The sequence below is a fragment of the Lonchura striata genome, chromosome 7 (genome assembly GCF_050655825.1).
Source record: "Lonchura striata isolate lonStrDom1 chromosome 7, ASM5065582v1, whole genome shotgun sequence".
Taxonomy (NCBI): Eukaryota; Metazoa; Chordata; class Aves; order Passeriformes; family Estrildidae; genus Lonchura; species Lonchura striata.
This window is the reverse complement of record NC_140709.1, coordinates 31,781,548-31,796,932: the sequence shown is the minus strand read 5'-3', so window position 1 is coordinate 31,796,932 and position 15,385 is coordinate 31,781,548. Positions and strand designations below refer to the sequence as shown.

Sequence of the window (15,385 nt, the reverse complement as noted above, 5' to 3'; positions counted from 1 at the left end):
AAGACAGGTGTTGTAGGCAGTTGCTCACCTCTTTTATTACTTCATTTATATATTTCTTTATGTTATTTTATAGTCTGTTTCCACCAATAAAAGTGGTCTCTGCTACACAATGCAAATTGTCTATTGTTCAGATTTTAGGCACTACAAGATTTAATTGATTAATTTAATTGAAATGCATCAAACCAACATCATAAAAATGTTGTTTGCTTTTCAGCACTAGATGCTTAATTAGTGATTTGGCAGATAGGACAAGCAGGGAGGGTATTTCCTGATGGTGGATAATTCATTAAGTTGAGTGCCAACAGAAAATCTAAAATCCCTTAACTGCCGTTAATTAATCACCAGGAAATACCTGGCTCGGGTGGAGGGGGTCATTAGGCTTGTATTCCACGTAAAACTGTGAAAGGTGAAAAGAAATCAAAATAACACAGGCAGTGTATTGTGCAAAGCCAGTACAGAGCCCCAGCTGTGTCCAGTCGGGGCTGTGCAGTGGCACCAATGGGCCACCACATCTGTCCTAGAAACCAGCACAGCTCAGAGACACAAATCCAGAACTTCACGGTGCCCTTGGGTTTAGTGTGCACTGCTGCAACCAGGATTGGTGTTTGCAGCAGGGCAGTGCTTTTATGTTTGTGTTTGAGAACAGTTTGCCTTGGTAATACCTCAAAGCAAAGGCCTATTGAATGGTCTGAGAATGTTTAGGCAGTGGCTTCTCCCCTAATGCTCATTCACACAGGATAAAATTAGTTTACAAAACGTGTTGCAAGATATCAGGTTGCTAAAGTGTGCCTCTGAGTTTTCTTCTTTTATCTTACAGTCTCCAGTTGCTCATTTATTACTGTAAATTGCTTTACTAATAGATACAAAAGAATAGGTAGTCCTTGATAATAAATGATGTGTATTTCGCTGATTATACCCTTATTTTTCAATATATCAAAGGAAAAGGGAAGAAAACCTGATTTCCTCCCACCTCCCCCCATCACTCCCTTTGCTGAGATGTCTATATAATTATTAACCAAGAGAAGTCTTGGTTTTGATTGAAATAGAATCTTTAGCCTGAGCTGTGGTGCACATGTGATTTAGAGACTTCATGATTCTGGAATACATTTATTTCTGCTCACACAAGTCCAAGTGAGAGGAGGACCAAGCCCAGAGAGGCACCTTTACTTTCCTTCTAATGAGGATAGCCATCCTTCTGGTGACAATAAACACAGGTAAATAAAACTGGGAACTGGTGCTATTTTGTATTATCTCAAACTCTGTAAAGATTTTTCTTTTGTGGTGGTTTGTTGACTACCTGAGCATTTCAAAATAGGTTACAATTTACTATTTTTAATTTTTTTTTTTAAATGTTATAACTGTCAGAGGAGATTTCCTCACCCTTCTCTCCTTCAACAACAATTGAGAGTTATATTTGGAAGGTACTCACATGCACATAATCAAAGTTGAGTACTTCAGATGCTTTGGGAGTCCAAACCTATTTCAAGTTAGAGTAATAAAGGTTATTAAAGAGAAGAAACTTAATCCCTAACCTATTTCATACCCGTAGCAAGCATATATACAGTTATTCTGATAAATTTCTTTCCAATTTTTAAACTTCCCATTAGTCTGTACAAACTTGTCTTAAATACAGCAAATCCTGGAGTGTAGTTTCAACAACAGGAACACTATAAATACTCAGGATTTTCACCTAAATTTTTATTTCATTAAGTTGGAGTTTGGTGAGGGTTTTGTGATCTCAGTTTGTGTACACAAACTCTTGATACTGTTCAGAAATAGATTTGACAGAACATTTGAATTTGCTTTACCCAAGGAACATTTCCACCACTTTACTTCACCAGGCTGTGCAATAATTTTTTTCCACATCCTGACAGCATCAGCACCTGGTGGGTGAGCCCAGAAATTTTTCCATCATTGGATTTTCAATAGAATGTGTGTGATGAGATGGGAAAATCCCTTTAGGCAGTGGTGCAGAAGGTGGAGACTCAAATGGGACTGAGAAAGAAAGGGGGAACTGTAGGAAGTGTACAGCAAAGTAGTTAATTTCCTTATATTTGTTAAATCGGTGAGTTCCCACACATTAATTTTGGCCAGATTTGTGTTATATTTTTAAGTATCCTTGAGGATCAGCTGATACCATGGTTAGATAACTTATTGGGCCACTTTGCCTTTTCCTTAATAAAATAAATCAGATTTTTTTTCCCAGGATGCTGTGTCTCAGGAAAATTTTAACACCTTTAGGAAGAATAGGAATTCTAATGTATCTTAAAAAGCCCTGCCCTGGTTATTCAATGGCTAGTTGTTTAAATTTAAACAGTGTTCCCATGGGACAGGAAAAAAACTACTGATAAGAAACAATGTAGTCTAATGGTAAAGATCTTGTGATTGTGAGCTTTTCAGTGATCATTCTAATAATTCATGTACTTTCATAACAGAACAAGATATCTTGTACTTATAAATGAAGGGTGGATATTCCTGCATAAACTATATACAATGCCTTTCAAGCTCTTTGTTTAGATGCTGTCTAAATAAACAGCTCAAATCCCTCTATCACCAGGATGAGTGGCGGAGCTTCAAAGGAAGAAAGAACATACCCACTTTATCTGATCTAGCAGAGACACAATGGGACAATGAATACAAGAATATTTCTGTTTTCTTCAGATGTAAACCTAAGGACAAGAAAAGAATGTCTTTTATTGCTCCATTTTCCCGGTGGGACACACCTAGGAAATATTGCGGTGTACTTATTTTTTTAAAGTGAAGGTGAAATTGCAGATTTTGTCTGCAACCAGATCCCATTAAGAAGATACAGCCATATTTCTTTCCTGCTAGACAACTAAATTATATTTCTGGTGTAAAAGCTAATATGGCCTAAAAGAGCTGCTGATAGCCTTGTCCTAATCTTAGAATCATCAAAGTGGTTGACATAATGCAATTGTTAAGAAACTTGATTTTTTTTGATGGAAACTACCTTTAGAAGTTCATATGAAGAGTAATTGCAATACATTCTTCATGAGGAAAATTGACCTAATGTTTGAAATTCATTTGTTTCCTAGAAAATGTAGAGAAGGTTTGAATAGCACTGGAAAACAAAAATAATTAATTATTCAACTCAAGACAATGTATTCTGTTATGCATTACAGAAAAATCAGTTCCCCAAGTTTCTTGTAGGAAGTTTCTTTTAATAATTCCTTTTCAAAGTTGCTTTGGCTCTAGTCACTATAGTATTTTATGCCCTGATTACTTGGTTCCAGCAAAAATGTCCTTAAGGTTTGCCAGCAGAGGTTCTGATTAGATATTAGGCAAACATTTTCACTGGAAGAATGGTCAGGATTTGGAGTAGGTTGCTGGGGGTGGTGATGGAGTCAGTGTCTCCAGAAGAGTTCAGGAGCCCTCTGGATGGAGCACTTGGGGCTGTGGTTTGGGGGTGGCTGAGGTTGATGGTTGGACTGGGTGATATTGAAGGCTTCTTCCAAACTGTGGTGATTTTTGTGTGATTCTGGGATCTTGCTGTATAAAGAAATTATGCAACCCTTAATATACAGTGACATTGTCCTTAAGTTTGCAAATAATGATTTGGCTGTGACTTATGTGAGACTGAGGATGAAAAAGGAGCATAGAAAGCCATGCTTTGTAACTTAACCCAGTAGAGCTCCTGTTAGAGCAGGAGGAGTTCTTACTGAGGCAATAAACTGCAAAAAGCCCTCAAATTGCTAATGAGAATCTTGAAATTGGAGTTCTTACAGATTCCCTTGCTTGTCTTAGCATTTTATTTCATTATTGCACACTGAAGCTTACTAGGAAATTAGATAATATGTGGATTTTATTTATTATACTCATTGTAATGCAATTAAGTCTTTATGATTCAGTTTGAAAATATAATGTGGGGGGTTTTATGGGAAATTTCAGTTGAGCTTCCCATGTAAGTGTCTGGGAAGTAGATGAGAATATTATTTAATTTTTTATATCTCCTCTTATTCAGTATCTTTCCCATCATGTTAATTTTGTACATTCAATTGTACATTTGGGGCATATTACCCTGGTACTTAAATGAGTCTGTGAATATGAAGTTTTTAAGCCCTTTTTCTTTAAACATACCTTTGCTAAGAATCTTTTTTAAGATTTTTCAGCTTTAACTTTCTCTTCACCAGTATCACGTGCTTTTGTGTATTTATTCTCTAGCATAAATGATGATAAATGGAGTAAAATACTTGTTTTTTTTCTTTTAATAGCTGGTAAAGGACACAGAGTATATATTTTGAATAAAAGCATATTTATGAAACTTAATTTGATGCCAATCCTTTAATGTCTACCTAATACTGGGAAATCCTACACCTATCAAAGAGCAGAGAACAAGAATAATTATACTTTTAAAATAATTAATTTCCCATCTCAGGCCTTCAAATTTACCCATTATCTCTTCTCCACTGTAGGCCTGTGTGTTTTATATATATATATATATATATATATATATATGTATATAAAATAATGCTGTTAGTGTCATTACCCAAGGTAATGTAGGGTGGAGCAAATGTGAAGTTTGTTCAAGTCTATCTCACTCTAGTGCCAAATTTCAGCTGATAGTTGTTCTTCAGATTTTGTAATTTTTATTGGAATTTACAGTGTTAGCTAGTGACAGGCCAGTCAGAACACACTGGGGATATCTGGGTATATTTCTATGAAAAACATTTTTATCTTCAGCACCTTTACTGGTGCTGAAAGATGTGAGGCTGCACAAAGCTGGAGTTTCAGATCTTGGGGTGCTTGCAGAGTTGGAAGTGGTGGGTTGTGTTGTTTTCATCAGTAAGCCAGACATCCAGAACAAACATACCATTTGCACATGTTGTCAAGACAATATCAAGGCATAATTCCATGTACTAAAAGAAAATAATATAATACTTTATTAAATTCAGTTCAGCCAACCATTTTTAATGAATGGTACTATTTTTATACATTTTTAATGTATAAAATACTAATAATTAGAAAAAAAGGTTTCTGTGGCTTGAAATAATTCGCTGTTCTGCAAATATGCTTTTCTCTACTCTGCCTTTTTTGCTGACTTTCAATTCCACTATCTTTTTCATCTACTATTCTTAACTCTTCTCTTAAGGAACACTGCTTTCTTTAAAGACAATTGCAATTGTCTGGTATTACTTCTGACTTTTAAACAAAGCCAAGCAGTAGCCTTTCTCCTTCCAAAACACCATTTATTTATTGTATGATGAATTATATGTTTTAACAAAACTTCAGGACTAATCTGGAGCTTTATTACATGGGATTATGGGGATGCACATGCACGTCAAAGTTAATCTCACTGGAAATAAAACAAGCAGAAGTAAGTCTTCACAACTCTAAATTAGCCTTTTAGCTCAAAGTAAAAAATTTACAGTGACATTTATAAGATAAAATGATTGAGACTTGCTTTTAGTTCTAGCTTACTTTTGTAAGGACTAAAGTGATCATGGCACTAGTTCTGCCTGGGAAGTTCTCAAAGCAGACTCTAACCATAAGGACAATTTACCACAAACTAAAAGCATCTTGAAGAAGTGACAGAATGAAAGCTGAATGTCAGAGGTTAGAGGACAAACATTTAATTTCTGATTCCTAATTTTTGTTAGTTGACCACTGCGTTGGAAGTGAAGAGGAAGCTCTGAACTGTGGATGTTCTGGAGCTGGATACAGAAACCTTTCACTTGTGCCAATGTACAAACCCCTCTGCTTCCAGCAACAAAAGTGAGTATTTCCTACCTCAGCTTGGAATTTGAGTGACTTTACTCCATACAGTTCTTCACAGAGCTATTTTTAAATAGCACAGAAATTGTCATGTTCTTGATGTTTTTTAGTTTGTTCTGGCTTTATAAAACATGTGTGTCAGCTCTTCATCCCAAACCAGATCCTAAAGTTTTCCTCAATGACATTTCTGTTTCTAAATAACTAATCACTTATTCAGAATGCAGAGAATTCCATTAAGGTGTGACAATTCTCACATAATTGGAGAGCACCACTTCTCAGGTATTTTGACAAATACATACAATGTATGTGACCAAACTTAGTTGAGAAGCAATGGAAATCTTGGCTTTTGGGGCAGGTTCCCTCAATATAAAAAGGATCTGCAGCATTCACTGATGATCTCACAACTGACATATGTCCCATCTTATTGCCCATGTTTTCTTGTTTTACTTCATCAGTTATGTCACTCTTTGACGCTTTTCCTATTGCATTCCCATCACTTTTCTTATCTCTTTCCACATTTGTTTCCTTGTGGCATTGCCTCATTCAGTACATTACATTCTCCAAGTTCCTTGACAGCTTCTAGATTGATTTCTTATTTTTTTTCTTCTATGTAAAGGTTTTGTTTAGCCTTTGATTTATTTTCCTCTTGTGCCAGTTCCTTTCCTGCAATTTCAGCTGCACAGCCCTCTATAGCAGTGGTATTAACAATCTCCTGCCCTTATTGGCTTGCACACAATTAGGATTTTATCAGTCACTTTCTCGGATTTTGTATTTCTCTGTTTCTAGCTCTTCTTACCACATCTGAACTTAAATTCTGTTAACCTCAGCTGCAATTGATTCAGGACAAGCATGAGTTTTAAGTATACTAAGTTTTAAATATACCAAGGGAATCAATCTAATCAAAACTTACTTTTCAAATTATTTCTCTAGCAAAGTTTTTCTGCATCTTGCTCCAGGCTCTCTCTCTTTCTCCACCAACACATCCCCATATATGATTTGCCTTTCTTAAACTGCTTCTTATAATTTCTATACTTCATACAGAAAAAGAGGAGAGTTTCCCATACCACTTGTACTTTCAGCATAAATTATTGCCACAGGGTAGTTTTTGAGATTGCCCAAAGTATGTATAGATCTTATGCTAAAAACAAGGGAAGAAATATTTATTTTGTAAAATTCTTCAAGAGAATTATTTTGAACTTTTGTTTCAGAAAATCTTTCTTTCCACTGTTCTAAGTTATATATTGACATTGTAATTTTACTAGGCTTACTAGAAGTTCCTCTGATTATTTGCATCATTTGAATGTTAAAGGCATTTTTCACATTAAAGATTAGGAAAAAAAAGCATATTTGGTCCAACCAGATATGTGGAAATATAGCAACATTTGTCTTTATTTTTGCTATTGTGAAAATCCTGCTATTTGAGCAAAAATTTCCTGAAATTAATGAATTTATTCAAAGTAAATAAAACTTTCAGAGAATACTGACTTTGACTTGTGACCAAAATAAAGGGAAATTTTTTCATGCAGAGCTTATTACAGCAGTTTACTGTCAGTGAAGTAAATATTTTACATTTTCTACTGCCTTAAAAATAACAGAGCATGATTAATATAGTGTACTTTTCCATTAAAATATAATTTATAAAGAAGATTACACCTTCCTTTTTAGGAAGGCTGAGAAAATAATTTGGAATTTACAGTCTAGGTTTAAATTCAAATAATGTTGTCAACTTTTTTATGATGGACACAAACTTACATTTTAAACTGGAATTGCAGAGAGAAGGTAATTTTCAGAAGTGAGTGATGCTGCACATTAACAAATCTGTGCATATTGCCTGAAACTTCCTAAGTAGAACAGACCAAGCTTTATGAATGTATTTTGTTCCTTTAATTTTTTAAAATATTATGACATTTTTTTCCTATTTATTTTTCTTAATCTAATTGTAGGGGAGGTGAAAAGGCAATGCAGAAGCTGGGGAGAGCTAGAAAATCTTCTTGTTGTAGACACAGAATTTAATCTGTGGAAGGACAAGTTCCACCTTTTCATGTTCTGTTTCCTCACTCTGGAGACTTACTAGACCAGACCAGGCTAAAAATTGCATTAAATTTGGAATCCCTACTAAAGTTCAACAAGTTATCCTGAGGTACAGCTGTTCATTAGAAAATGTGCTGCTCTCAAATTCTTCATTGCATTAGGTAAAATGAATTCTTTTTCCCCAGAATTAGATTTTTCCTCTGTAGCATTTATTGCCCTCTGTTTCTGTGGTTTTTGGTTTGTATTCTAAATTTTGGAAGATGAGGTAATGATTTTATTGCTACAGAAAATAAAATTACAACGATTTTTATGCAACCATTGTTCTTTTATTTGTGGCTGATTTTAGCTTTTGTCATTTTTTCCTTTCTGATTGAGTTTTCCTTTCCCATTGAATTAATTTTAACTGGGAAAAGTAAGTTATGGCTTACTTACACTATTCAGCAAGCTATAACTGCAAATCCCAGGGAAAGGCAGGGGTAATAAGGGATAAACACAGTATCCTGTTAGGAAAGAGTGCTTCATACACAAAAACCTTCTCAGAGATTGATACTGAACAAAGAAAATTTGTTGTGCTTATATTTAAATTGAGTTTCTAATGGGCCAGTTCCCTTGTTCCTGCACTGGGCTGCATCTTGTCATTTTATGTGCTGATCTCACCTCAGTTTCTTTTTGATGTGTTATGCATAGCAGTGAATTCACATTGGCAGTGTTTGAACTGGCATGAGAGGACAAAAGTCAAATCTTCTCTGCTCCAAGCTGTAGTCACTAAAGAAAGGAAGTTTGTGCCCCGTGGGGCAGGAACCTTGCTCAGCCACAGAGGTGCAGGTAAGAAAGCTGCTGGCTCAGTAGGACAGCAGAGCAAGCTAAAATATAGTAAAATATAAACAAGTAAACAAGTAAAATATAAACTAAAGTCAGTCCAACTGAAACATGAGAATCCCAGCTGTGAAGGTGGACTGACCCCATTTTCTTCATCAAAAGTAAAACTCTTCCTATATCCTATATATGTGAGAAAGTGAGTGAATATTCTCACAGCACACAGGGACCAACACGAGCCCTTTTCCTGCCTGAAAGCCACAATCTGTGTGAGTGGCTTTGTGCTGAAGCCTTGCAGGGCTAATCCTTAATGGGAGTGTCTGGCCCAGAATACAGATTAGGTGCTGCTCCACTGCTCTGGATTTGGCTGTGGACAGTGTGTCAGCTGTAAAAAGAGCTGATGTATACACCTCTCCTAATGCCCTGAACAAGGGTCTAATGCAATATGTTAATTGCAGCTTCCACTGATTTTAATGAGATTTCCCATTGGGAGTGTTAGCCCATGAAGACATCAGTATTTTCTGTGTGCTCAGTCTGATGTTCCTTAAAGATCCATAATGGATATACATTAACTGCAAGCAAAATTAGGATTCCCATGTATCCTGAGGTGTCTTCAGTTCTTTACAGGCTCTCAGTGTAGGCAGGAAAGCCTTACTGGGATTCACATGAAGCAAAAGTAGGCATGCTCTGAAGAAAACCAGATGATGAGGACAATTCTGAGAATGTGTTCTTGAGTGAATGCGACTTTGTGTTTGTTTGGAATATGTGTAACCATGAAGGGATGCAAAAAAAAAAAAAAAAAAAGCCTGAATGAGAGCTATTGTTAGCAAAAGCAAAACCCACTGCAGAATAGGAAAAAAACAACTAAAGAACCAAAACAAACTTAAGAAACAAAGGGTAAGCAGGTGCAGAAAAAAAACCCAAAAAACTTTATTTAAACATTTTAAATTTTGAAAGTAAATCTGTTTCCTCCTTGTTCTGAAGAACCAGAGCATAATTACACTGATTTGTTTGTCCTTCTCTTTAATGCTTTTATCTGCTGAGTTGCAACAGAAAGTGAGTAACTTTTCTGATGAGAAGGTAATTTTCTTTGAAGTTTGAATTATCTCCTTTTTTCTTTTACCTAATTTTTCATGAGTATATACGTCTTTCTTATTTAGGCAGCTTTAGGGACTTTGTTGTAAGTTTTAGCCTTAAAAATTAATACTGCAATGAATTCCATTGTCATTAGTAAAAAACAAGGAATCATTTAGAAAACCCAAACAAAATCCAAGGCACAGGGGAGTTAGACATATATAGTAGGAATGGCCTTCTGTCATGGTGAACTTATACTTGGAAAGGACCAAATAATAAGAGAAATGTTATTATCTCATTTAAGAATGTGGGATGAAGAACAGAGCAATGATGTGACTTGAGTAATGGTGTAGATCTGAGCTGGGAACAGAATCCAGACTGCCTGACTCCCCAGGCAGAGCATTAAACAGATTGCTTTTCTCTCCTCCTTGAGAAGTGAGGGCTACCTGTTTAACAGCCTGGATTTGATGAAATGTACACTGTATATTTGATTTAGTGAATTGTGTTTTATCACAATGATGGTATTTTCTAAAAGAATCTATAGTGAAACTCACTGATTATAAATTATTTATAGGTTCAGTGTGTCACTGCTGTAATGATATTTCTTTCTAATCAAAGTGACTGTATCATGTCAGAAGACACTGCTGTTTATCTCTCAGGCAATAAGCACCAGAAAATGCTGCACAGGATTTCTGTTCTTTCTAAGCAGCCCTTGTTAACATTTAACCCCCAAACACATGGTCTAAGTCTGAAGGAGCAAAAATAAATCTGTTGACTCAAAAATTGTTTTAAATATATATGCAAAAGTCTGTCTTTTTGGATTTAGCATTATCTAGTGTGTGCTGCAGAAAACTCCTTTAAAACCAGCCATGGTGATATAGCAGTACATGTCCTAAAGAAATATTCTTACAGTTTCCCTCTATAAATACATTCTTCATTTGTTAACTAGAATCCCAACCCTGCTGGAGGCTGAATTGGGTAGACTTTGCCTGAGAGATACACAACTTGGTAAAAGGAAATGACCTAAAATTAAACCAATCAATGTTTAGAGCAAACTAGGACTCACAAAAGAAAAGAAATATGTTGTTTAACTCCATAGAAGGTGTATAGAAGGGTGAACAGTACAATCTGTAGAAATGGGAGTTAAAGTGGTACTTTCTTTACTTAGTACAGTAACTGTGACAAAAGCTGGAGCTTGCACATTATGCATTCCCAGACATGTCCCTGAGCTATCTTTAATGAATGCTCTTCTCATTAATTTAAACGCTGCTAACATGCAGCTAGCAATAAGGTAATTGAAGAAGTTCTTAATTTAGAAGCAAGCTCTCTGGTTATGCCACATGAAGTAGCAGAGCTATAAATTGTTCAATTCAGGACAGAGAGTTGAATTTTCAGAGATGCATTTAACAGCCATGGGGAGGGAGAGTAGGGGAAGAAAAGAGAAATACTCACTGCTCTTTAAAAAAGAGAAGTAACCATGGGTTTGAAGGACTATGAATTTATTTTCCTAAAGCCTACTGTCTTCCAGCAGAGACTTCATGCTAATTAAAGTTTTTGGGGCAGGAATTCTCCTTTTGTTTTGTCCTTGCACAGCATTAAGGGTAACAAAGTTCTGGAGCAATAAATTGAGGGACCACAGTAATTCACCTGCCATCCAAAACTTGGCTTTGTGCAGAGGGTTACCTCTCTTCTCATTCATTTGAATAGTTTTCCCTGAATTCAATCCTGACTTTACTGTCAGTTACCTCTAATTTCCATTTTAGCAGACATGCGAGAGTGACCCAGGATTTTAAAGCAGCTGATGTTGAAATATTTTTTTGTAAAACTTTTAGATATAGGGAAGTTCAGAGGCTTTAATATGAAGCCATAAAACCTGTCAGCTTCCTTACTGGAGATTTCTCCAAAGCATTATGAACTGAAGATTAGAACTTCTACCTCTATGGAAGCTGAATTTAGCTGGCTTTGTTTTTGTTGAATTTTATGAGAATCTTGTAGAGAAATTATTGAATTTCTCATTTCAAAATATTATAGCAGAAGGAAGCCTTATAATAAGTGATGCAAATGTGTAACATCTGATAATGAATTTCTGCCTCTGTGTATCAAAATCAACCTCTTTAAAAATGTTTAAAATTAGAATAACTCTTGATTTTCTTTGGTTTTAAATCAAGAAAAAGCCCCATTTTTCTGTAGATTGTTCTTGTAATAAACCAGGAAAAATAGTTTGATTTAAATATTGTATGATGTAAAATAACTGAATTTCAGCAAATCCGGCTTCTAGCCTGGCTTTGTATGACCATATTTATCTAATACAAATAATGCAAAATTTAATATTGTACTGGAACCATATTCTTAATTGCGTAATTCTTTATGTCTAAGAAAAAAAATCCCAAATAAAAAAATAACATTGAAAAAGTCAGGTTTAATGTCATTAGTTTAATATCCAAGTGTAACAAGCCTACGGATAATAAACTGATATTTTAATGTGCTAGGATATGTAAGGAAGATTTTATCCTGTACCTAAATCTGTTTCAGAATGTTCTGTTTTTTCTTGAAGATATTCAGTCAGGCAGGCACTGCTGGCTGAGCACTGTGTGTGCCTCTGCAGGTGGGTACAGCCCTGAAAATGTAAATACAGCTCTAAAGGTTTCCTTGCAGTGTCAGGGGAAGGAATAGGAGAGAGAGATTTTTCTGTGCTCTTTAACGTTACTGCCATGAAACAATCCACTTCAAACACCCTTCTGGCCATCCCTCGTGGTGCTGGCTGGCACTGTGGCAGCAGGGCTTCCACTCAGTGCTTGGCTGGAGGCTTGGTTGTGGAGCCAGGGAGAAAAGGAGATGTGGAACGAGGTTCTCAAGCAGAGAGGAGGAGGTGAAGACAATCAGGGTGTTCAAGCTGAGTCCTTGATGTGCTGGCTGGTTTGAAGAGGGAAGATGTGGGACACCTCTTTGAAAAACAGATGTAAAGACTATTTTGCAAACCACTCTCTGTGGTTTTAGCCAGGGCACTGCCAGTTTGGAGCTCTCCCTCCTGCCTGCCCATTCTGTAAAAATTAGACCACAGTAGGAATCCATTTGCAGTAGTTGGATCAAACTTCATTTTGATGAAGTTTCTTACGTTCAGTTTCTCCTCTGCTCCATCAGCTCCTTCTCAAAGATATGTTCTCTGTTATTTAAGAATAGATGTTTTAATTCTTTCGGATTATTCACTAAAACTCATGTTGATTTATATGATTTGAAAATGGTAAAAATGATAAAAATAAATCCTCATAGTTCAAGTCTGCTGTTCCAAGTTAGATTAATATCTTATATATGTATCAACCTAACATGAGCAGGAGTCACCTGTAAATTTTTTTCTTTCCTTCTTTTGTTTTATTTTTAAACAATACTCTTGATTTCAGCAGCATATACATTTTATAATTTTAACTTTTCTTGGATATTTTTTGAAAGCTCTCCTGTATATATACAACTTGTGCAGAGGGACATTGAGCTGCTGCTGTAAAAGTTAAAGAACTGGAGAAATCACAACAGCCATAGAATTCCCAGCCTTTTTGATGAATGATTCAAAGGAAGTAATTGTGTTTATAATTCAAAACCACCATGATTAATTCTCAGATTTTTTGGATATAATATTATTAGAAATTTTCTCATTCTGGTGTGTCAAAATGTCTGACAATGGGCAACATAAACAGCAATACAAGAAATAATGCAGTGTATGTTTTTGGGTGTATTTGAGAGCACAATCTTGATCAACTATCCAAAATCTCTTGTTTTCCACTGGGTTTTTTTCTAAACAAGAGCCTTGTAGCCCCACAGGAGCTTTCTTCTATTTTCTTCCAGAATTTGATGCCACTTTCATCAGCTACTCCAACACTCAGGTTCCTCATCTGAGTGCTATTCTCCCCACATCTGTAGTAACTACTTAAACAGTAAATTAACACATATATTTATGGATTACATGCCTTGGTGGCATGTGCATGAGATGCTGTAATGCCTTTGTTGTACTTTAATTCTTCTTTCCCTTACTTTTTGTTAATTGGATCAACTAAGATTATAAATTCTTCTTTGATTGTTATCAGGAAAAATAAATTGATCTGTGGAATTTGTTGCTGCATAAATACTCAGGAGAATCTATGAAAATATTTTTTTTTTTTTCCCTGAGAATTCCATGTTGGACAGTTTTGAATTTCCAAAAACCAAAGTATCATCTGATTCCTGGAAAAAATCTTGAAGCCTTGAAAATTTCTTCTTCAGCAAACAGGCAAAGTTCGCACAAAATAAAAACACTTTTGACAAAGAGAAATGAGTCCCAAAGTTAAATTGCAATATTTGAGAAGTTCATATTTTTAATATAACAATTCTGCTGTGAAAGCAAGTGGTGAAATTGGAGTTTAGAAATCATGTTTTTTTTTCCCAGCATTCTTGGCTTCCCTTTTACTTTATAGCTGGCTTCCAGTTGATTTAGTATTTCACATCAAGCATATTTCTAAATGAGTTCTGAAGACTTGGGAATTGTCAGATGATGGATGATCAGTCTTGATGACATACATTTTCCTCTTTAAGTAGGATAGCAAATTAAAATTCACCTTGACTTTTGTTCAGTTACACCTATGGCTAAGGAAAAATGCATCTAAAGTACTTGGTCTTTAAGAATCGTGATTCAGTTGCTAAGAGGTCCATCTAGAAAACTCTACTGCCTTTTTTCAAAAAATGGGCTGAGAGCTTTATATGGCATGTAAAGCCCTGTTTTTCTGTGGGATAACTTGGTGAGTTTCCCACAGTCACTGAGAGCCCATGAATGTTCAGCAGGTTCATCCCCCAGGTTACAGCAAGGGAGAGAGTTTTCAAACATTCTCAGAGCTATGTGTGCATTCTTGGGCATTCTGTGGCAGGTCATGCTTATTTTGGTTCTCATGACATATTGAGCAGTACATATATTTAGAATTAAATCCTTTGGAATCCCTATGTAAATATAACAGGGTTAATGTAAAGGCACTAAGTCTTGCCTTCCACATGTCAGTTGATAAGGTTCACTGAGCAGTACCTTTGATCCAAACCTTTTAAAGACACTTCCCTGAGCATTCCAAAGCAATCTATTTTTGCACTGGCATTCTACACCAAATAAGGTATTTTGGTGTGTTTCACATCCTGGTGTTTATATTCGCTGTGATCATTTCTGCCCCAAATGATGTTTCCACTAACTGTGAAACAAATGTGCAATTTATGCTGTTCCACATCCTCATTCAGAGTGTTTCACATGAAATCCAGTTGCTGAGGGTTGAGCATCCTTAGTGGGAGCAGCCTTTTCCCTCTGGCCAGCACTCAGTGCTGCTGGGGGTTCCCAGGCTCTGTGCTGGCTGCACAGTCCCAGCAGATTGCTCTGCCTGCCCTGCCCACCCCAGCCCCAGGGGGGCACGGTGCCCACAGCATTTACTGTGCCCACAGGCAGAGTCCTCCTTTCCTTCTAACCTCCCAAACTACCCTGCTTTTCAGTGTATTTGGCTACATACCTACAGGCTTCTCCCAAGGGCAAGATATCAGCTAACTACTATTAGCTTGGCTAGGGTAACAAAACCAGTTATACTATTAGCATGTAGAATTTTTCAGATTTAGTATTTTTCCACGTGTTTGGAATTTTGGGGTTTTTTGTGTTTGTTTGGTTTGGTTTTGGTTTGTTTTTTTTTTTTTCTTTCTTTTTTTTTTTTTTTTAGAGAAGGTGTTGTTTGGGGGAAAT

At 36.1% G+C, this 15,385-nt stretch overlaps 1 protein-coding gene across 4 annotated transcripts in view; it reads left to right on the top strand.

Moving 5' to 3' along the window:
* LOC146766935 (uncharacterized) overlaps positions 1-15,385 on the top strand; it is a 121,095-nt gene that overhangs the window by 90,916 nt on the left and 14,794 nt on the right. For all 4 annotated transcript variants that reach the window (XR_014956788.1, XR_014956787.1, XM_085585340.1 and 1 more), the window contains exon 2: positions 5,619-5,733. Coding sequence is in view for 2 of the 4 variants with exons in the window: in XM_085585340.1 (XP_085441466.1) it covers positions 5,619-5,733 (115 nt within the window). In the remaining 2 variants the exon portion in view is untranslated. The remainder of the gene's footprint in view (positions 1-5,618; positions 5,734-15,385) is intronic.